The sequence below is a fragment of the Microtus oregoni genome, unplaced genomic scaffold (genome assembly GCF_018167655.1).
Source record: "Microtus oregoni isolate MIOR12 unplaced genomic scaffold, Mior012 000000F_ref0000247, whole genome shotgun sequence".
In the NCBI taxonomy this organism is placed as follows: Eukaryota; Metazoa; Chordata; class Mammalia; order Rodentia; family Cricetidae; genus Microtus; species Microtus oregoni.
The window spans coordinates 43592388-43616094 of NW_024543059.1; the positions used below are offsets into that span (position 1 = coordinate 43592388).

The window sequence follows — 23707 nt, forward strand, 5'->3', positions numbered from 1 at the left end:
TGGCTGCTGCCTCCATGGAACACTGACACACATGGTCCCTTGTGCCTCCGTTGCTGAGTGTGACCCACTGAACACAGTTATCCACTCTTGTGTGCAGCCTGTCACCTTGAGGGGCACATAGAGTTCCCTCACTGTCCGTGGGTGGGAGAAGGTGTCACCCTCACTACTCAAGCTATGCTACAATGCATGCCAGCACCTAGGCCCTGCTGAGGGATGAGGGGCTCTGTGGGTCTCCACTGCACGCTGGGAAGCCCCCTCTTCTCAGGACAGCTTTCTTGTACCCAGCATCAAGCCAGTGGCATATGCCAAAGGAGAAATCTGATGGCTGTTTGCCCGCAATTGCAAGAAGGCTTGTGAGGCCTGAGGCCTGCTTAGGTTCAGGATTATAAAGCTGAGTTGAGGGAGGTTGGGCCATATGGAATTTGCGCTCTAATGAGGAAAACAAACGAAGCCACCAATAGTGAAATCTGCCCTGGGGTTAATGACTGAGGCTAAGGCTCCAATGGATGGTAATCAAGAGAGGCCTCCCGAGGAGGTGGTGTCTGTGCTGGCCCTGAAGAATGATGAGAGCTCGCTAGGCATGGAAGAACCAGGGAATGTGTCCCCAGGAGGGACAACTGCTAAGGACGAAGCTTGGAAGAAGCATTGTGTGTGTGAGAAAGACCTAGGCAGAGTGGCTGGAGCCAGCGAAGATCTGGGAAGGCAGAAGATGAGCTCAGACAGACCTTGTGCTTGGGCCACAGCGGGTACTTTATTTGGTTTTGATTCTAAAGTAGAATTCTTGGAAGGTTTTCAATTGAGAAGTGATGTGTTCCAATTAATATTCTGAAATGATCACTTTGGTTCTGCTTGGAGAACAAACTAGAAGACATGAGAATGGATGCAGCAGGGTGTCAGAGGGCTGCAGATGTCTGGGCAAGAGCACCGTGGTGCGGTGGTACCGAGGAGAGGAGGGGACAGAAGAGCGGGAGTTCAGAGTCGGCTCTGTTCTAGATGTGATGCTCTGTGAGATCCTAGAGGGAGGGAGAGGGGGTTCTGGGATTGGGGATGTTGTAAAGAGTCAAGACACCTGCTTTTGACAGGCAGGTTCCCGAGACACGTGTGGAAACCCTGGTTTGCAGAAGGTGACTAGAAAGTGGGATAGGTTTGTCTGGAGCTCACAGGAACGGCTGTGACCAAAGATGGGGTCCTGGGCACGCGGCTGAGCTCCCTGCAGCTAGGAAGCCGGACTGTGACTGCTCCATCCAGCAGCAGCTGCAGAGCCACAGGTGGCTGGCGAGCACTCGCATGGTGCAGCTGAGGAACTACAGTTGTTTTTTCAGTTTAATTTGAATAGCTACACGTTGTGAGTGGCTACAACACTGGATAGTGCTAGAGACAATATTTAAAGCCATGGTGTTAATGGCCTTGCTAGGGAGCGTGGACAGAAAAGGAAAGGAACACCAGAAAGACCCCTTACATTGTTTATGGTTCTGATTCAGGAACAGAGGCCAAAAAAGGAGACAGAAATGGGGGCCAAGAGGGCAGGAGGGAAATGAAAGGGTCAGTCTATTCCACTTGAAAGGAATAGACTTCAGCATCCTCATTGCATGATGGGAATTGTAGTTCTGCTCTTTGCAAATTGGGCTAGAGTGCCTCAGGGGATACTGGGAAGATGTGGGGTGAATTCATGGTAGTAATATCACATACTGCCACAGATAAACCCACAAACCTCAGCAGCTCACCCCAGTAGGTTGTTTTTCACTCATACAAACTCCAAATGGGGCATCCTGACTGGAGGTATCCATCCCTCCTGTGACTACGAGACCCTAGGCCTGCAGAGTTTTCCTCCGAGTCTCTACAGCTGCCCTCAGACAGGAGAGTAAGGTTCAGGGTGAGATTTTTTTAAGGTGGGTCTGGAAGAACTCAGTTATGTGGTTAAACTGATGAAGCCAGTGCTACAGAAGGAAAAGGAGCCAGGCCTGGTAAGCAGCCATGGCGGAAGCTGTGGTGCCACTGGCTCAGGCAACTGTGGTCTGCTCACTGGTCCTCCCTGTCCCCGCAGGAGAAGGGCTCCACCTTCCTGCAGCTCGGCTCCTCTACAGAGCAGCAGCTGCAGGTCATTTTTGAGGTGCTGGAGGAGTACGACTGGACATCCTTTGTGGCAGTGACCACGCGTGCCCCAGGCCATCGGGCCTTCTTGTCATACATCGAGGTGCTGACTGATGGCAGCATGGTGGGCTGGGAGCATCGAGGAGCGCTGACACTGGATCCCGGGGCTGGTGAAGCCGTCCTGGGCGCACAGCTCCGGAGTGTCAGCGCGCAGATCCGCCTGCTCTTCTGCGCCCGCGAGGAGGCAGAGCCTGTTTTCAGGGCAGCAGAAGAGGCTGGCCTCACTGGGCCTGGCTACGTCTGGTTCATGGTGGGACCTCAGCTGGCCGGAGGCGGGGGCTCCGGGCTCCCTGGGGAACCCCTTCTTCTGCCAGGAGGTGCCCCACTGCCTGCGGGGCTATTTGCAGTGCGCTCTGCTGGCTGGCGTGATGACTTGGCACGTCGAGTGGCTGCTGGTGTGGCGGTGGTGGCCAGAGGTGCCCAAGCCCTGCTGCGAGACTATGGCTTCCTGCCTGAACTGGGTCATGACTGCCGCGCCCAGAATCGCACCCACCGTGGGGAGAGTCTACACAGGTGATTGGGGATTGTTTGGAGCACCCAGTAATGAGTGGCCCGGATTGGAGTTCATCCCGGCTCTCACTTGCTTTTCTGCGGATACTTGAGTGATCTTTCTGGGGGTTAGCCGAGTGATTTGGGAAGCACCTGGTTTACAAAGGGTTTGTTTACATTATTTCATGATTTTAAGGCTGGGCATGGTGGTAAAAGACTGAAATCACAGGCACTTCAGGAGTGGAGGCAGGAGACGCAGTGGTTCTGCGTCATCCTTGTTTGCGCTTCAGCCTGGTCTGCATGAAACACTGTCTTGAAACAAAACTGTGATTTTAGTTCAGTGAGGCAGTACAGACTTGCCGTCCCAGCACTCTGAAGACGGGGGCAAGAAACAAGCCTAAAATATCTAAAACAGAAATATCCATTTTCTTTTTCTTTTATATTTTAATGTCTTTGTCAAAATGTGTCTTATAATAGACCAGTTATCATGTTTGAATTGGCACTGGGCTTGTTTGTTTCGTAAGTAAAAACAGTGACAACTGATAGCAACTTAAACTGGATAACCCCCTCACACACACACACACACACACACTATGAGCTGAGTCTCAGTGACAAAAAAACCCAATGGTCTAGTTACCTGTGCAAGGCAGACATTTTTCTCTGTCTTGTAACATCCGAGAGATGAGTGCCCGGCAGTCCTGTTGTCAGGAGACAGGCTCCATGTGGTAATTCTGTTTTTCTACTCTTTGCACAGTACAAGTTGGGTTGTAGGCATGGCAGAATGAGCCTAATCTAGAGAAGGAGGAAGGATATAGCAAAGAGCCAGCAACTTGGAGTGATGGAGAGGGCATAGGTCTCACATCTTATTTCCGAAAACACTGACATACTGATTGTTCAAGGCATAGCCATTCTACGTAAACATCCCTGCTGATCGACTAGACTCCCATTCTGATGGGCTGGTGCTGACAGTTAGATATTTTAATAGCACCCCTGCATGTGGCTGCAAAGTGCTGGATGTGTCCACCAATACTGTGGCCGTGGGTCCAGCTTACACCCTATGATGTTAGAAAAAAACTGGGTGCGACAGAAGGAAGACCATTAATCCGGAACCCAGTTGAGTCTGGGAGGAGGTGGTGGGTGCAGAAGAGGACCTAAGGGAGGAGAATGGCCAACTGGGTTGGGAATCAGGACCCCAGAACAAGAGGGTAAGAGAAGGATCCTGTGATCGTGAACACCGAGCGCCTGCTAGGAACCAGGGCTCATGCTGGGCCCTGGGAACACAGGGATGAATAAGACCACAGACTTCTTCAAAGACTGCAAGGCCTAAAGAGCTGACATACAGGGATGGGAATAATGGCCACACAGTGTGAGGCTGGCGGTAATGGAGACAGCAGCAGCCTTAGGGAACGTGGGGGAGGAATCCTGCCCAACCAGGACATTTTTGGTTGCAAAAAGCAGTCTCGTTTAAATTTCCCCAGGAGAAAGCGGGTTCATTGGAAAGATAAACATGCACCGAGCAGACTTCAGGAATTGAGGCCAAGTCCGGGCCAGCCTCTCTTTCATCTCCTGACTTTGTCTTTCTGATTCTGCGCGTGCGCGTGCACACACACACACACACACACACACACACACAGGCTTACCTTTCCCAGCCTCTGTTCAGATCTTAATCCATAGTTTCTCCTTCCTCATAACTTTAGAACCTACAGGGCTCGCTGTAGACCAGCGAGACACCCAAGAGAAAAGTGGTTAGTGACAATCAGTTTACAGGCCACGCAGCTGTGGGGAAAGCTACAGTGTCAGGGAGGTTTCCTGGAAGAAAGAATTCTAGACTGAGACCTAGGGATGAACGACCAGCCAAACACCCATCCACTGGGAAACCCCTACTGAGAGTCTATGTGATAAGCACCGCTTTGGCACAAAAGAACCAAAGTTGGGTGTGGTGGTTTAATCCTTTAATCCCAGCACTCAGCAGAGCCCTGAGCTCAAGACTGGCGTGGTCTCGGTAGTGAGGTCCAGGCCAGTCAAAGATATGGACATCTACATCTACATATGTATGAGCAGCATATAGAGAGATGGACAGACAGACAGACAGACAGACCCTGGCTCACAGAACTGCTGAAACAATCCCCTGCTTTCACAGAGCGACAGACTGAGGAGAGCGAGTGAGGGAAGGGCGCCAAGTAGAGAACAGGCAAGGAGAGAGCTGCCCTCAGGTGGCAGCCTCTGAGATGAGATAAAAGGTCTAGGGGGTTAGAACATATCAGGCAGGTAAAGCTTCGAGGTTAAACTGATAGGATGGAGGAGGAGCTGGAGAGATAGCTTAGCAGTTAAGAGAACTTGCTGCTCTTGCAGAGGTCCCAGGTTGGGTTCCCAGCACCGATATTGGGTAGCTCTCTCTCTCTCTCTCTCTCTCTCTCTCTCTCTCTCACACACACACACACACACACACACACACACACACAGAGTTCCTGGGGATGCAGTGCTTTCTTCTGGCCTCCATGGGCCCCTGTACACGCATGGAGCAATAAGTGCACTCAGGCACACACACATACACATATGTTTCTTTAAAATCACTGTACATAGATGGAGGAAACAGGGAAGAGCAAGTCCGCAAGGGCAGCTGGGCTTCAGCCAGCTGTGTGGCCAGGATAGAATGGCCCAAAGGAGACGGGCAGGGCCTTCAAGCCTGCTTCAGTCGAAGGGTGTTCAGCAGCTTCACCAGATATGGAGAACATTCATTCCAAGCATGATCAAAACACATAGAAAGACCCAAGGGGGAAAAAACAGGCAAACACAGCCGCCATAGCACAGAACAGATGAGGGGTGATGAGGTCAGGAAGGTGGGTGGGACCAAAGCTTTGCCTTGTGTGCACAGTTGTAAGGCTTAAGACAGGTCCTGGGGGTGGGGACTGGCATAGAATCAGCTTTAGTTGTAGAAAGACTTATCTGGGTGGGATACAGACTGGAAAGCCAGGCTGGAGCCCCAGGAGAGGGTCCAGGACTATAGGGGGTGGAGAGAGGTGGGTGAGGAAGAAGGGGACTTGCAAACGGTAGCCTAGCTGGAGGACAGTGGGAGCAGCGGATGAGAGATGGTGGGAGAGCTGCTGTACTTTGGACAAGGAAGATGTTTAGGAACCCAGAGATTCCCAGGGAGCTGCTGTACTCTGGACAGGGAAGATGCTCAGGAACCCGGAGATTCCCAGGGAACTGCTGTACTCTGGACAGGGAAGATGTTAAGGAACCCAGAGATTCCCAGGAAGCTGCTGTACTCTGGACAGGGAAGATGTTCAGGAACCCAGAGATTCCCAGGGAGCTGCTGTACTCTGGACAGGGAAGATGTTCAGGAACCCAGAGATTCCCAGGAAGCTGCTGTACTCTGGACAGGGAAGATGTTCAGGAACCCAGAGATTCCCAGGAGCTCCCTCCCAGGAAAAGGACACTTGAACTGTATGTGCAGCATTGTGGAGCTGGTCAAGATGAAAGTTCTACAGGAACAGCACAACCCTCACCAAGGCCTGGCGGCAGTAAACGCTCCCCATGTTCCAAGTGACACCGCATTTAGTGCTGTTTAGAGTTTCCAGGTGGGAAGCCACCAGAGAGGGAGTTTCAGAAAAGGTGAAACCATGGCATGCAAGGACTTGAAGGTGTCAGCACCAAGCTGAGAGTGTGGGACCTGGTCCTGGGGCCTGGCAGCTAGGGCTGGTGAGAGAAGAGGCTCAGCCCTCTGCACCCACTGGACCTCCCTTTCTCCTGGGCAGGTACTTCATGAACATCACCTGGGATAACCGAGACTACTCCTTCAATGAAGACGGCTTTCTGGTGAACCCTTCACTGGTGGTCATCTCCCTCACCAGGGACAGGACATGGGAAGTGGTGAGTGGCCCAGACTCCAGGCATCCGTGGGAGGGCACCTGGATCCCTGAATCTGAGGGAGGAGGCTGGGGACTGGACCCCAGATCTGAGGGAGGAGAGAGACAGGTCTAGACTCCGAGGTCCTATCGAAAGTCATAATTGAAGGCCCAGGTTCTGGTCTGAAGGAGGAAGGAGCGAGGAATCTGGGTTCTGGAGGAAGATGGGACCCACAGTCCAGAAAAGCCAGGACACCCTGGAATGCCCCCAGGAAGCATGACTTGTTTCTTTGTTTTTGTTTTTTTTCCCCCAAGGTGGGCAGCTGGGAACAACAGACCCTCCGCCTCAAGTACCCGCTATGGTCCCGCTATGGCCGCTTCCTGCAGCCAGTGGATGACACACAGCACCTCACTGTGGCCACACTGGAGGAGAGACCCTTTGTCATTGTGGAGCCAGCGGACCCCATCAGTGGCACTTGCATTAGAGATTCAGTCCCCTGCCGGACCCAGCTCAACCGTACCCACAGGTGACAGCCCCAGATCCAGCTGGTTCAGCTTCCTCTTCCCCCAGAGGTACAGCTTGTGGTCAGGCCCCAGCTCCTCGGCCCTCCGGCTGGGTGACCTGGAGGATGCTTCAGTCTCCCAAGAAAGCACAAGCCATAGTTTTAGCTGCTGCTTGTCCCTCACCTCATGGGAGCGCCTAACAGTGGTCCCCAACCTCTCCAAGCTTGCTCTCTCCCCGCAGTCCTCCGCCTGACGCTCCCCGCCCGGAGAAGCGGTGCTGCAAGGGCTTCTGCATTGACATTCTGAAGAGGCTGGCGCACACCATTGGCTTCAGCTATGACCTCTACCTGGTCACCAATGGCAAGCATGGCAAGAAGATCGATGGAGTCTGGAACGGCATGATTGGTGAGGTAAGAGGCGGGGCAGAACCTGTGGGTGAGGAATCTGAGGATCCTAGGGAGCGGGGGCGTGGCCAAGGGAGACTGCTGGGCTTGCTAAGGGTGCAGCCTGAGGTGGGCTGAGGGCTGAGGGCATCTTCAGAGGTACAGCCACGAGAATTGCAAGTTCTGAGAGCGTCAGAAGGGAGCTTGGAGAAAGGGCTAGAATTGTGGCGCTCCTGGGAAGTGGGGGTGGGAGGACAGAATTCATGGGAAGGGCCTTTGGAGGGTGGAACTCCAAGAAGGGGGCAGATGGGGAGGCTGGATCCCTAGCCTTAAGCAAGTGAAGTGGATGTGGGTGGGTAGAGGAGCCCTGCTCCTGCTTCTGCTCTCTCTCTCCCTTACTTCCCCTGCCCCTCTGTTCCCCTCCTCACTCATCAGCCAGACCTCCTAGCCTGTCTCCCACACCATCACTGTCTCCCAGGGTCAGGCTTTGCCCAGCGCTGGCCTCTGTCCCCTGAGCTGCTTCCCTTGCCAACTCCTCGATCCACCCCAGGTGTTCTATCAGCGTGCGGACATGGCCATCGGCTCTCTTACCATCAATGAGGAGCGGTCCGAGATCGTGGACTTCTCCGTCCCCTTTGTAGAGACAGGCATCAGCGTCATGGTGGCACGCAGCAATGGCACTGTGTCCCCCTCTGCCTTCCTCGGTGAGCCAGCCAGGACAGGGATTCACACTTAGCCAAAGCCAGGACAACTGCCTCAAAGAGTGTGGGCCCTGGGTCCTGTCCCAGGGTTACCTGCGCTGGTGTCTGACTCCCATGAAGGACCCTCACTTCCAAGCTCCAGGCTCCTGATCCATACACTGGGAGAAATCCTTTCTCTGGCAGGGATTTCAGCGGGAAGCTCAGCCAGCGTGAGCTCAGGAGCCCTCGGTTGCAGTGCCTGCCACAGCTCTGATCCTGGATTTGCACTCAGTAGTTGTTTGACATTTGTTTACTTTGGTTTGGTTTGGGTTTTTTGTTTTGTTTTGTTTTGTTTTTCCAGATAGGGTCTCTCTATCTAGTTCTGGCTTTACAAGAACTCAGAACTCAGAGAGATCCACCTGCCTCTGCTTTCTGAGTACTGGGATTAAAGGTGTGCCCCACCACACCCAACCAGATTTTTAGTTTTGTTTCATTTTACTTCAAGATTTATTTTTGTTTTATGTGCACTGGTGTTTTCCCTGCATGTATGCCTGTGTGAGGGTGTCACACCCCTGGAGCTGGGGTTACAGACAGGTGTGAGCTGCATGTATGGCTGTGTGAGGGTGCCACATCCCCTGGAGCTGGAGTTACAGACAGGTGTGAGCTGCATGTATGCCTGTGTGAGGATGTCACACCCCTGGAGCTGGGGTTACAGACAGGTGTGAGCTGCATGTATGGCTGTGTGAGGGTGCCACATCCCCTGGAGCTGGGGTTACAGACAGGTGTGAGCTGCCATGTGGGTGCTGGGAATTGAACCCGGGTCCTCTGGAAAAACAGCCAGTGCTCTTAACCAATAAGTCATCTCTCCAGCCCAGTAGTAATTTTTTTTCGAGACAAGGTTTCTCTGTGTAGCTCTGACTGTCCTAGAACTTGCTCTGTAGACCATGCTGGCCTCAAACTCACAGATATTTACTCATTTCCACCTCCCAAATGCTGGGATTAAAGGCATGCACAAAACCACCACCAGGGAGATTTTTGTTTCTGTTTTTTGACATATGGACTTACTATGTAGCTTAGGTTGACCTTGAACATGCAAGCACTCTTTTAAATCTCTGTCTCCTGAACTCAAGGATTTCTTTCTTTCTTTCCTTCTTTTTAAAGATGGCCTTCCAAGGCTAGGTATACCCAGGCTCAAAAATGAGGAGGGATTTTGTTTGTTTGTTTGTTTGTTTGTTTAGTGTTTTTCCAGTGCAGGAGATTGAATCTAAGACCTGGAGGACCATGGTGACTAAGACAGACAAATTCTTACCTCCTAGGAGCTGCCTGCCTCCTTAGGGGGTACAGACTAGACCAGTTCCCATGGTAATAGATACCATGAGAAATCAGGCTGATGTGGAGAGAGAGAGAGAGGCACAGGGTAGAGGTTGATGTGGGTAGGAGAGAGAGGCCTTCTTGAAGAAGGAATTTCACCTTTGTAAAGATTTGAAAAAAAAAGACCACTGGAGGCAGGCAGCAACCAGCATGGAGGGTGTGACGACTGCCTGAGACTGTAGCTGGCCTGTGTGGCTGGTGAGGAGCCGGGTGAAAGGGTGGCCAGAAGGCTGAGCGGGGAGGTGTATCTTGCTGGACTGGGACTCTAATACTAAGTCTGGGCCTTATTCTTTCTGGTGGCAAGGGCTTAACTTCAGAAGGTAATGAGGATATGTGCTCACTGTGAGTTGATGATAGCCCTGTGGGAGCAGGAAGCTGGCAGGGGTAGGGGCTACCGCAGTGACCCTGACACAAAGGATGAAAAATGTACAGGAAGCTGGCAGGGGTGGGGGCTGCCGCAGTGACCCCTCGACACTGAGGATGAAGATGTGCAGAAGCATGGCGGCAAGGTCGGATGGATGCAGGTTTGGGGTGGTCAGGAAGCCACATTGTGCTACCTTCTGTAGAAACATCATCTCTGGAAGGTTGGATGGATGCAGGTTTGGGGTGGTCAGAAAGCCACATTGTGGTTCCTTATGTAGAAACACCATCTCTGGAGACAGCAGACATGGGCGAGAGAACAAGGCTAGCAGGTCACTTCCGTTCCCCCTTTGCTCTGGTCATCTAAGCAAGGCTCCTCAGAGAGAGAGAGAGAGAGAGGACAGAAGGAGAAAGATCCTTTCCCTTGGGGACCAGGCTTGTTCCTTGCTGACCATGGGGGTGTGGAGGACAGGCCCAAGGAGCTTGAGGAGAAGGAGCAAGGAGCGGGGGCAAAATTTGTCATCTATGACCAAAAAAGATGGATGGCAAGGAGTGTGGCCTGGGGGTTGTCATGGGTGCCCAGATGCAGAGCCTGGGGTGGCAGAATAGCCCCTAAGGGGAAGCTAAGAGGTGAAGTTTCAGACCCTGGGCTCAGGGAGCATTTAGAAGACTGCTAGACTAGGGGGTGAGAGCCACAGAAATGGTCCCGGTAGCTCTTGGGATGTACTGATAGGCTGTCCGTGGAGTGGGCACCAGAAAAGGGAACAGATGGATGGAGTCAACTGGGCTCCACCTGGTCCCCCAAGCCCCTGCTCGGCTGACACCTCCCGTGTCCCCAGAGCCCTACAGCCCCGCTGTGTGGGTGATGATGTTCGTCATGTGCCTCACCGTGGTTGCCGTCACCGTTTTCATCTTTGAGTACCTCAGTCCTGTGGGCTATAACCGCAGCCTGGCCACGGGCAAACGTAAGTCCCCTTCCTGCCTGACCCTATGCAGAACTGTATTTCCCAGTAGCCCCTGGAGTAGAGCTAAAACCGGCAGTCCTTTCTCCTCTCCTGGGGAGTGGAAGGAATGTGAGGTCCCTTCCTGTCCTGGCCCCCATAGGCCCTGGTGGCTCAACCTTCACCATTGGGAAATCCATCTGGCTGCTGTGGGCCCTGGTGTTCAACAACTCGGTGCCAGTGGAGAATCCGCGGGGCACCACCAGCAAGATCATGGTTCTGGTGTGGGCCTTCTTCGCCGTCATCTTCCTCGCCAGCTACACAGCCAATCTGGCTGCCTTCATGATCCAGGAGGAGTATGTGGACACCGTATCTGGGCTCAGTGACCGAAAGGTGCGTACAGGGGTAGGCCAGCTGGCTGGTCACCTGCCCCAGAACAGAGAGGTTCCAGAGTAGTAGAGATGGGAGGTTTGGAAGAGGATGAATGATTTAAATGGTCCTGGGGAAGAGGGTGTCCCCAGTGTCCCAGGAGCAGCAATGCCTCCTCGCACTGCAATGAAGACGTCATTCGTGCCGCAGCTAATCCACGGGAGACTGTGCTTGAGGAGATACGCCAGCCAGGAGTTACTATAAATGTAATAACACAACATCAGGACGTCCAGGAGTCAATCTCGGGCTAATGATGCAGGCCTGTAATCACTGCCCTCCAGAGGTGGAGGCAGAGGACCATGAGTTCAAGGACAAGCTGGTTACACAGTGAGTCCCTGTCTCAAATAAGAACAGCAGTCAAATCAACTCCAGATTTTTACTAATTAGATTCAACATGCATAAAACCATCCATCAAAGCACTCAGAATGCCCACCCTCTGGGCTTGTGCTCTTGCCGTGTGGCGCCAGCCACAGAACACAGGGATAGCAGCCGTGAGGGACACTGTGAGGTTACAGTGGCTACCCAGCCTCTCAGACTGTTGGCGGGTTGTGGGGCAGATGGGATAGGTTGCATTGAGCATTGTTTTCAGTGGAATAAAGATAGAATAGCAGACTAAACAGAAACCATACATTACATACCATACCTTACATATAGCAAGGGGAGTGTGGTTCTGTCTGCACTCTGAGCCAGCACACCCCTGTGCCTACATTAGTGCTTACTCCAGAGCCAGCAAACTAAGGGCTGGCTCTCCAGAATGGGGCATTGGATTTGGGAGTTTCCTAGAGGCTACCTTACAATTCCCCTTCTGTTCAGTTCCAGAGGCCCCAGGAGCAATACCCACCCCTGAAGTTTGGGACGGTGCCCAACGGGTCCACAGAGAAGAACATCCGCAGCAACTACCCTGACATGCACAGTTACATGGTGCGCTACAACCAGCCGCGAGTGGAGGAGGCTCTCACGCAGCTCAAGGCAGGGTCAGCGCAGACTCGGGCAATGGGGCCTCGAGCGTTTGGGGAGGGGTGGGGCCCGCGTCTGAGGTCAGCCTGGGGCAGTTCACTAAGGGGGCCTGGAAGACTCAGAGCTTCAGTGCTTTGTAACCGTTTCTTGTACGTACAGTCAGGATCATAAAGGCAGCTCCTTGGTAGAAGAACGAAGTTTGGTCAGGAGTGGTGGCATGTGCCTTTAATTCTGCCATTTGGAATTAAAGTGAGGGCAGCACTTGGTGAGTTCCAGCCCAGCCAGGGCTTCATACTGAGACCCTGTCTTTTTTTTAAAAATATTTATTTATTTATTATGTATACAATATTCTGTGTGCATGTCTGCAGGCCAGAAGAGGGCACCAGACCTCTTTACAGATTATGAGCCACCATGTGGTTGTCGGGAATTGAACTCAGGACCTTTGGAAGAGCAGGCAATGCTCTTAACCACTGAGCCATCTCTCCAGGCCCCCCTGAGACCCTGTCTTAAAACGACCAGAACAACATAGTTAATCCCCACCGAACAGTGGCCAGAGCATGGTGGCTCTCTGTAGACAGATTTTTCTTTGAGCTGCCAGCTCACAAAAATGACATGACTTATTATTAGTTATGAAAGCTTGGCCTATAGCTTAGGCTTGTCCCACTAGCTCCTATAACTTAAATTGACCCATTTCTATTCATCTATGTTTTGTCTCATGGGCTTTTTACCTCTCTTCCATCCTGTACCTCCTGCTTCCTCTCCATCCCTTCTGGGTCTTCCTGTACCTAGACTCATCTCCTCTTCTTAGAAGGCCCGCCCATCTCCTCCTGCCTAGCTATTGGCCCTTCAGCTCTTTATCAACCAACTGGAAGGCGCCTTGGCAGAGCCACATCCGCACACACAGATTACTCCACGACGGCTTTGCCATAGTTATTGTGCCATTATCATCAGTTCTGAACTCTGCAGTGAATATCTGGGTTACAGGAAAGGGTCTGTATTTTTTTATGTTAGCTCTGTAAATCATAGGGATACAGTTAAATTTAGTCCCTAGAGTGTAGCACCCGGATATGGCAAACCTAGTTTAGATCCTGGGTTGTGGTTCAGTAGTAGAGGGCTGGCCTGGTGTGCCCCAAACCCAGGGTCTGTTCCCCAGCACTGCCGTTTCCTAGGTTGAGTGCCCCTCCTTTATTTAGTCTTTCAGCATGGTTCTTTTCTTATTGCCTTTTTGTGCTGGACTAATATTAGACAGACATTTTTTGTTCCCAGTTACTGAGGGTCTAGGGTGAAAAATGAGTATCAAACACACAAACTGGCAGGGTCACTGGGCATCAGAGTGGGCCCCTCGGCAGGGTCACTGGGTGTCAGAGTGGGCTCCTCCGCAGGGTCACCGGGCGTCAGAATGGGCTCCTCAGCAGGGTCACCGGCCATCAGAGTGGGTTCCTCAGCAGGGTCACATCACCAGGTGTCAGGTGGCCTTCTAGGAAGAGGGAGTGTGTCCACGCTCTCAGGGTAGACGCAGAGCCTTGCAGGTAGAGGTGTACGGAGTCCCTGAGGTAGGTGTAGAGGGACATCTGAAGAGTAGGTGGCTGAAGGGCAGAGGAGAGTAGGACCGACCAGTGGTGACCCCTGAGGACATCAGAGTTGGCTCTTGTGACAAAGTGGTGAGACACCTTTGTAGGAGATTAAGCAAAGAAGCCTCCGTTCTTGTCCCCAAGTGTCCTTCACTGCAGTGGGGAATGGTAGAGGGGCTATAAGGGAGCAGGAACAACGTGGAGGCCATTATGTCATCTAGAAACTTCCTTCCTCAACTCATCTTCCTGCTTGCCCCTCCAGCAGCCGTCCTGGCTGGATCTGTTACCCCTTTGTCTCAGTGGATTGTTGAGCGCGTCTGTGGTAGGCACAGTATAGGGTCAGCCTGGGCCCGCAGCTGAAGTCTTCATGAACACATTCCAGAGCAGTTCTTGGGGAGGTTTGTACTTGGAAACCATGGCCGGCAGCAAGCAGATTCCTGGGTTGGTAGGATTTTAAAGCCAGTTTTAAGACACTGGTTTCTGTGTCTCCTGGGATGGCAAATCCAGGGAGCCAATCATGGTGGTTCATGACTGCCGGAACTCTATTGAGAGATTCAGGGCATTCTGAGCTACATAGCGAAGCCCTGTCTCCAAAAAAAAAAAAAAAAAAAAAAAAATTGCTAGGCTAGCAGGACAATTTAAAGATTTAAACTCTCTACACATTTCTGCTCTGTCAAACTTGCGGTTTTGATCTTCGTGCTCATTTGGTTGCCTCGTGATCACAGGAAGGCTGTTGCTGTTCTGCGCAGCACACCCTAGTTCCAAACATGGAGGGTGTTCACCTGGAAACCCTGTCTCAGGGACTTGTGTGTTTCTAATATCCTATCAAGCAGCCATACGCAGTTGTCAGGGACACCGGAAAGATGGACGTGTAAGCTGAGGATGAGGCTGTGACCTGTGGTGCGCGCTTGCCATCCGCCGAGTCCCGCCTCATGCTTTAGCCCAGCAAAGTTCTTTAGTAGCTCTCCGTCTCTGCCTCTCTATCCTCTTTCTGTGGTCACACAGACTCTGTACCTAAACTTTCTATGAGCCAGTGAGCCTCCCCTTGGGCCGGGCTTCAGCACTCCCTATCAGGCAACTCCGTTTTGCCTCCTGCAGTGCATGTTCTGGCCGTCAACCCTTGGTGGGTGCCTCCTTCTCCACCCTCCTCCTGCACCCACTATTCATATGGCCATCAACCTTTGGTGGGTACCTCCTTCTCCACCCTCTCCCTGCACCCACTATTCATATGGCAGGTGTTGCTGAGAATCCAGGCAAGCACCCTGAAAACTTCCCAGGACTCTATGCTATGGAAAACTTTGTACGGTGAGCTAGGGAACCAGCATGGTAGCCTTCCTGCCTTGACAGATAACTCTGAACAACCCAAAAGGAATGTGACTGATGGCTCCTTCCATTCCCGGGGTTACAAGGATTGACTGGCCTGCCTTTCCCTAAAGCTGAATTCTTGCCTTTCCTTTCTTCAAGGGTGCCCACCATCGCTGGCGCACACCCCCAATTGCTCAGACCTCTCCCTTGTTGAGGAGGGTTAGAATGGGTGTGGAGGTTTTTCAAAGTACCAGGTTCCCAGAGCAAAACCTAAAAGAACTATTCCAGTAGGTATGACCCTCAGCCTCAGGGACTCCATGCTCTGTGGGGGACACAGAAAAAGAGCCTGCTCCCCAAGGATCGGACACAGCATGTGCTCATCAGTTCCTTGTTTGCCTTGGGTCTTTTTGTTTTGTTTTAATTTAGTTTTTGAGACTGGTCTCATTAGGTAGCTCTGGCTGATCTGGAACTCACAGAGATCCGCCCGCCTCAGCCTCTGGAGTGCTGAGTCAGAATTGGACTCCTGGCCCACTCATCAGCTTTTTTGGCAAATGTTCCCTAAGTACCTCTAATGCTTTAGTAGTTCCTCGGCCTGATGCCCAAGTCCCCATCCACTTGTAATTTCCATTGGAGACGGTGAGACAGTGGGGTGGGCAAGGCTACAGAGCCACTTGCTGTACAAGCCTGAGGGCTTGGGTTCAAATCCTCAGGACTCAAATAAAAGCTAGGAGTGGCTGCATGTGCCTGTAACCCCAGCACTGCCAGGGTGAAGACAGGTGCTCACCAGCCACACTCTCTGATGGAAGAGCTCCAGGCTCAGGGAGGAGCCATGATTGGAGAGATCGCTTACAGGCACTAAACAAATGTTAAGGAGCTTCCATCGCCAGCATCTGCACAGAAAGCTTGGTGCGCCGGTGTGATCACCTGTAACCCAGCACTGTGTGGGACACAGGGACAAAACGGCTGGGCTTGCTAGCTGCTCGCCTAGTTCCAGGATTTGTAAGAGACCCTGTCTCATGGGAATGAGGTGGAATGTGCCAGAGCAGATGACACTCTGTCTGCCTCTGGGCTCCGTGCACTTCACAGGCACACAAACGCTATCCACACTAACACACACACACATTGAAGATGGACAGTAATTGAAGACATCCAATAATGACCTCTGGTTTCTACACACATGTGCACACACATCCATATACACATGTACATAACACGCACGCGCACACGAGAGAGAGAGAGGTGGGAGGGCATCTGAAGTCATCTCAGCTCCTGGCATCTGGACAGAAGCACCTGGTCTTTTAGCTGCCGTTTGCCTCTGTGCTGAGGCCCTGTGGTTCTCATCCCCAGGGCCTGGCATTCCGTTAGTTTTTGGGAACAGCAACAGCAGCACCACCAAGACTCTGGTGACCTGGGTCTGAAGGAGCTGTGAACCTGATGCACCCGTTAGCCAGTGCGCTTCTGCCTTCACCTCCCTCCTGGGGCGGCAGCTCTGGCTCAGGCCTCTTGTGCTGCTGCCTCCGTTCCTTTCCACCCTGAAGCTGGGAGGCCTTCATGGCCTCCTTCCCTCTGTCATGAAATGGTGTGTTTGCTTAGCACATCATAGTTCAGGCTGACATACAGGCCTCATCCCTCCTTAAGTCAGTGTTGTTCCATTCCCTTCATCCTTCCTTCTGGAACAGGGCTGTGAGCTAAGTGTAAGTCAGGAAAAGACGGATGTGAGGTTAATCTCATGCCTGTCACTCAGAATGTTATCTCTCTGACACGCACTTAGTTAATCTAAGCCCTGACTAAACACCTGACCTTTGGAGGGTCCCAGGCGTAATTTATGCTCCCATTGCACTTTGATTTGGACTTGCGAAATCTCCTTTTTCTTTTCTTCCTTTCTTTTTATTATTACTACAACTTTTGGACACAGGGTCTCACCATGTAGCCCTGGCTGGTCTGGAACTCGCGGAGATCCTGTTGTCTCTACCTCGCAAGTGCACTACCACTTGGTTCTGAACTTGTCAGTGTTTTGAAAATATTTATTATATCTACAGTGTTTTGTCTGCATGTATTTCTGCAGGCCAGAAGAGAGCACCAGATCTCATTACAGATGGTTGTGAGCCACCATGTGGTTGCTGGGAATTGAACTCAGGACCTCTGGAAGAGCAGCCAATGCTCTTAACCCCTGAGCTATCTCCCCAGCTCCAACTTGTCAGACTTTTAGTGTCCAACCTCCCCTGGCTAGTCGCATCACATTCAACTCTCTATCCACTGTTATTTTCCTGCTCCTCCTCATTTTTTTTAGCATCATAAAATTTTTATTTTGCCAAAAATTTTACTTTCCAACTTCAATGAGGAAACTCCTTGGGGCTGGGGCTAGGGCACAGTGGTACAGTACCTGTCCAGCATGAGCCAGCTCTGAGTTCCACTCCCAGGGCACATAACAAATAAATAAGCCATATAAGCTTTAAAAAACCCTGGACAGTGGTTGTGCATCCCTTATTCCCAGTACTCAGGAGGCAGACGCAGGAGGATCTCTGAGTTTGAGGCCAGCCTGGTCTATAGAGCAAGTTCCAGAACAGCCAAGGATACACAGAGAAACACTGTATCAAGAAAATCAAAAGAAAAAAAAAGAAAGAAGGAAAAGAAACCTCCCCTCATTTTATCTTTTTCCTTCTCTCTTCTTCATGCCCCAGTCCTCCTCCTCCCATTTCTTCCTCACCACTCCCTTCCTTTTCTTCTTCTCCCTCTTCTTCTGTCTTCTCCTTTCCTCTTTCTTGTCTTCCCCTTCATTATTCCCTCATCTCCTGCACACAGGTGTCACACTGAGATCATGGTTCTGATCCAATCCTAAGAACCCCATCAGAACCCAGGCTTCTCTGCCTACCCTGGGTACCTCTGTTGATTTAATTCACTGTCGGAGCCACCAGCTGAAAGGTGTCTCTCAGCTCAGAAGCCTAGGAACCCATGAAAGTATCCAGAGGGTGCGTGCTGGGGAGTGGACTCTACTAGTGCTGCCCAGCAGGAATGTAGCCATAGTACCCTACAGGCACCCTGGGAGACAAAAAGAAACAAGTGAAGAGATTTTGTTTTTAAATGTGTTCTGCTGGACATAACATCACCATCATCATCATCACCATCATAAACGTCATCATCATCACCATCATCATCACCATGATCATCATCACCATCACCATCATCATTTTCACCATCACCACCATCATCGCCACCATCATCATCATCACCCCATCAACATCATCACCACCATCATCACCACCAACATCATCACCATCACTGTCACCATCATGACCGTCATCATCACCATCATCATCATCACCATCATCAACGTCATCATCATCACCACCATCATCATCACCATGATCATCATCACCACCATCATCATCACCATGATCATCATCACCATCATCATTTTCACCATCACCACCATCATCACCACCATCATCATCATCATCACCATCAACATCATCACCACCATCAACATCATCACCACCATCATCACCACCAACATCATCACCATCACTGTCATCATCATGACCGTCATCATCACCATCATCATCACCACCATCATCCCCATGGTCATCATCACCATCGTCATTGTTGTCATCATCATCACCATCCATCAACATCATCACCATTGTCATCATCATCGTCACCACCATTACCGTCATCATCATCATCACCATCACCATCATTTATGCCCCCACAATGCTTAAGCATGCATGGGCAGCCTGTTTATGATTGTTCTCCAGTTGTTGCTATCCTGGGCAGTCCTAGATGCCAGTGTTATTGTCATACCCAAGGTTCCACAATCTTGCTTCATGCTGTCTATCCAGCATTGTTGGGGCCTTCCTCTTCACCTTATCCCATGCACCCCTCTAAGCAGTGCTATCTACAGGTATCTGCTGTCATTCATTCTCATAACACGGCCTAAGTATCGCAAGCACCACTGCAGCATCCTGTAGTTTACTTCCTTCTGGAGATGGAGATGTTTCTTAATGTCATGGTTGCACAACCCGTCACTTCATGTGACACCTAGAACCCTCCTGAGACATGCCATCTCAAACACGTTCAGCCCTGGTTCTGAGGAGCATTTCACTGTCCAGGCTTCAGAGCTGTAAAGAAGGCAGCTCAAGACAAGTGTCTCATATACTTGGAATTTTGTTGTTGTCATTATGTCTCTTGCTGACCAAACCTTTCCTAGCACCGGGAATGCGGCCCTCAGTATCTCTATCCATCTCTTGACATCTGAAATAGTTTCCCTCCTTTGAACTGAGGCTTCCTCCCAGACAGACAAAGTTGACAGCTTGAGGTTCTGATTCTTTATGACAATGCTAAAATTCTTGTGTGCTCTTCCTATGTGTTGTATCTCAGTCTTCTCGATGTTTACTTTCATACCAAGGTTTTCACTGATTTCCACCACTCTATTGACCATGGCCTGCAGCTCATTTGGACTTTCAGCAAGCAGTGCTGTATCACCAGAGAAACGCAAGTTATTGATTCACACAGCACCTGTCTGCACACCTATCTCCACATCCTCCAGGGCTGTTGCTATTATTAATTCCAGGAATATATTAAAGATCAGTGGTGAGAGGACACATCCCTGCAACACTCCTACGATTGTTTTAAACTGATCACTTAGTTGTTGCAGGGAGGCTAGTTTGTCCCAGGCTGCTTAGCCCTGAAATAACCACAGAGAAACTGTATTAATTAAATCACTGCTTGGTCCATTAGCTCAGCTACTTTTTGGCTAATGCTTACATATTAATTTAACCCATTTTTATTAATCTGTGTATTGCCACGTGGCAGTGGCTTACTGGCAAAGTTTCAGCATGTCTGACTCCGGCAGCTCCATGACTTCTCTCTGACTCAGCCCTTCTTTCTCCCAGCATTCAGCCTAGCTTTCCCCACCTACCTAAATTCTGCCTTGCTATAGGTCCAAAGCAGTTTCTTTTTTTTTTTTTTTTTTTTTTTTGATTTTTCGAGACAGGGTTTCTCCATAGCTTTTTTTTTTTTTTTTTTTCGAGACAGGGTTTCTCTGTGGCTTTGGAGCCTGTCCTGGAACTAGCTCTGTAGACCAGGCTGGTCTCGAACTCACAGAGATCCGCCTGCCTCTGCCTCCCGAGTGCTGGGATTAAAGGCATGCGCCACCACCGCCCAGCCCAAAGCAGTTTCTTTATTCATTAATGGTAATCACAGCACACAGAGGGGACTCCCACATCACTTAGTTCTTTGACTAATGCAAAGGGATCTTTTTTTTTTTTTTTTGGTTTTTCGAGTCAGGGTTTCTCTGTGGTTTTGGAGCCTGTCCTGGAACTAGCTCTGTAGACCAGGCTGGTCTCGAACTCACAGAGATCCGCCTGCCTCTGCCTCCCGAGTGCTGGGATTAAAGGCGTGCGCCACCACCGCCCGGCATGCAAAGGGATCTTTATAGGTGTTTTCTAGTATTCTTATGATTTTCTCTGGGTGCCTGTAGAACCTTTCCTCCAAATGCTATCGAATGCCTTCCTGAAGTTGATGTAGTACACATATAAGTCTTTTCCAAATTCTTCATATTTTTCTGCCATCTGAGCAATTGTATTTCTGTTAGCTATTGAACCCAGCAAGTCCAAAATGTTATTTGGTTTTTTGTTTTGTTTTGTTTTATTTTGTTTTTTGTTTGGTTGGTTGGTTTTGGTTTTTTGAGACAGGGTTTCTCTGTAGCTTTAGAACCTATCTGGGAACTAGCTCTTGTAGATCAGACTGACCTCGAACTCACAGAGATCTGCCTGCCTCTGCCTCCTGAGTGCTGGGATTAAAGGTGTGCACCACTACTGCCCGGCCCCCAAAATGTTATTTGGATACATCAGTACAAACATGATTTGGTTTGCACACACACACATATTTTTGGAGAGGATCTCTCTGTGTATTGCAGGTTGGCCTTGAACTCCTATCCTTCTGCCATGGCTTTCCACATACTAGGATAACAGACCTTTAACACAGGCCAAGTAGTTGAGGCCTTCTGCCTACGTTTCTCCAACACTTGGTCTTCGAAATCCAGTGTGCTGTTCAGTTCACAATGCATCTGAGCTCAGAGCTGCCCCATTCACAGGAGCAGGCAGGCATGACACCAGCACATGGCTAGCCGTAGCAGCGTTAGCACGCAGAACACACCAGCACATGGCTAGCCGTAGCAGCGTTAGCACACAGAACACACCAGCACATGGCTAGCCATGCCATATTAGCACATGGAAACCGTGAGCCTCATGAACAGAACACATCAGAGGGCTTGGGACCCCACACCTTTGAATTCACTTCCTTAGCCTCCCTCCAAGACAGTCAGCTGACTCCTCCTGTCAGCCCCTCCCTCTAGAGAGACCCCAGGTCCCTGGGTCCCCTCAGAGAGCAGGGCTGCTCTCCACCACAGCATCACTGGTGCCAGCTGCCTTCTCCAGGGAAGGTCGCATAGACAAGATAGCATTGTTTTGTCCTGGCTCAGTGCTCAGGGGTCAAAGAGTGAGCTTCATCTGGGCACGGTGTCACCAGCCTATAATCCAGCACTCGGTCCCGAGGAAGACAAGAGGAGCAAAGGGGATTCTGAATCTGACAGAAGTAGACTGGGACTACCCAGAAAACACTAAATCCAAACTCTGCCCCCTACTCCCAAGAACCAAAAACATGTAATTAATTTTTTACATGCAAAACTGTCAGCCCACACTTACAGCCTTTATTGAGTAAAAATAGCTTGAGTCCTCATCCTATGTCTTTTTATAGATTTTTTTTTTAAGCTGGGTTATGGCTGGGCATGGTGTCACACGCTTTTAATTCCAGCACTCGGGAAGCAGAGGCAGGTGGATCTGAGTTCCAGGCCAGCCTGGCCTATGACGTTGAGTTCCAGGACAGTCAGAACTGCCTGTATAGTAAGACCCTGTCTCATTAAACAGACATACAAATAAATAAATAAATAAATAAATAAATAAATAAATAATAAATAAATATAGGACTGGAGAGAGGGCTCAGAGTTTAAGATCACTGGCTGCTCTTCCAAAGATCCTGAGTTCAATTCCCAGCAACCACATGGTGGCTCACAACCATCTATAATGAGATCTGGTGCCCTCTTCTGGCATGCAGGATGAATACTGTATACATAATAAATAAATAAGTCTTAAATAAAAGAGTTGGGTTCTATGCTGGGTGCTGTGGCTGAATTACCTAATTCAGGAGTCTGAGACTGAAGGATTTTACAGCATATGCAAGGTCAACCTGGGCTGCATAGAGAAACCCTGACTCAAAAACCAAATTGATAAAAAATAATATCGAGGGGCCCATGTATGTAGTGAGGGGGCAGCACAGATGTGCATTTGTGTCCTGGGGCGATGGTGTGAAGCCAGAGAGTGATATGCAGAACCTTGGGCTCCCCAGAAAGCTTCTCCTCCCTTCTGGTCACCATGAACAGCACAGGAAATCACCAGACACTGGTGACAGACATTTCATTGGCTACTTGCTGGATATGCCCCTGAGCCAGTGTCACATGACCATACTACAGTGCCTGGGTTGGTGACATTTGGCTGTTTTCAGTTTGTCATCACATGTGCGTGTGCGTGCATGCGCGTGTGTGTGTGTGTGTGTGTGTGCGCGCGCACTCGCGCACAAGTGTGTGGACAGTCTCAGATGGGGGTTTTAAGGGCACAGCCAGATCAAAGGGAGAAGCACACAGTACTGTCAAACTGCAGGTGTTAATGGATAGTCCCACCTGACCTCCGTGAGGCTCTTTCATCCTCAGGTCCAGAGAGCAGACTCTGGAAGATGATTTTGGGAGGGGCTCACTTTACCTCATGCTGCCTCATAACCATGCCGGGTGTCTATCTTCTGTAAGACTTGGAAGGACAGCAACATTCCCAGCGCTGTCGGGTGGGCCTGAACCCCAGGTCTGACTGGACCCGGGCCTCCTCGCTGCCTTGCTTCTCAGAAGCCCTCACGGTTCTCCTCACCCCTACAAGTGCGACCGGCTCCCCAGGACTTCTCTGTGATTCTTCCCATGGTCTCCTGCCTTTGCTAAGTTGTTTTGTCCTGGGTATCTGCTTTTTATTTTTAAAAATTTCAGTTCTATTTTTATTAGAATTATCCATCCAGATTTGGGAGGGTGAAATACAGGATTTTTTCTTTTTCCATTTTTAGATAGTCCTCAGGTTGTCCCCTGACTTAACAGGTAGCTGGTTGGCTCTGAATTCCGCTTCTCCTGGTTTCTCTTCCAGAGTGCTGGGATTACAGGCCTGTGTCACCAGGCCCACCCAAGACTTTTCTTTCCTAGTGAAAAGATCTGCCTACCCTCCATTTCTCCCACCTGAAAGAACAGCTACGTCCATCTCTTTCACTGTGTCATTTTGCTATTTATCTCTTTATCTCTAAATAGCGTGTTTGCACAGCTAACTCTTGTTGTTCAATTTCAACCATTATACTGCCACTTGTCACAATGGAATATTCATTCTCATATTCCAATCAGCCCAGCCGCGCACACGCGGTGTTTCTGTAAGTCCTGTGTGTAGGCCGCACAGCTGCCGCCAAGAGTAAAGCGTGATTACTTCCTCCCCAAGGCTCTTTGTTTCTCTGAGTTACTAATTGTCTTTTTTTCCAGTTATTTAATGCCCGCGCATTCTCTGTACTTAGCTAATTCCAACTTCAATTCCCTGCTAACAGTCTGAATGTCTCCTTATGTTTAGAGGCAACAGCCAACTG

At 50.4% G+C, this 23707-nt stretch overlaps 1 protein-coding gene across 5 annotated transcripts in view; it reads left to right on the forward strand.

The window, feature by feature from the left end:
- Grin2d (glutamate ionotropic receptor NMDA type subunit 2D) overlaps positions 1–23707 on the forward strand; it is a 39457-nt gene that overhangs the window by 6068 nt on the left and 9682 nt on the right. For 4 of the 5 annotated variants that reach the window (XM_041657676.1, XM_041657751.1, XM_041657596.1 and 1 more), the window contains 8 exons: positions 2045–2664; positions 6399–6513; positions 6804–7015; positions 7234–7402; positions 7854–8079; positions 10626–10751; positions 10891–11120; positions 11970–12130. In XM_041657676.1, coding sequence (XP_041513610.1) covers positions 2045–2664; positions 6399–6513; positions 6804–7015; positions 7234–7402; positions 7854–8079; positions 10626–10751; positions 10891–11120; positions 11970–12130 — 1859 coding nt within the window. The remainder of the gene's footprint in view (positions 1–2044; positions 2665–6398; positions 6514–6803; positions 7016–7233; positions 7403–7853; positions 8080–10625; positions 10752–10890; positions 11121–11969; positions 12131–23707) is intronic. The other variant, XM_041657890.1, reaches the window with a different exon arrangement.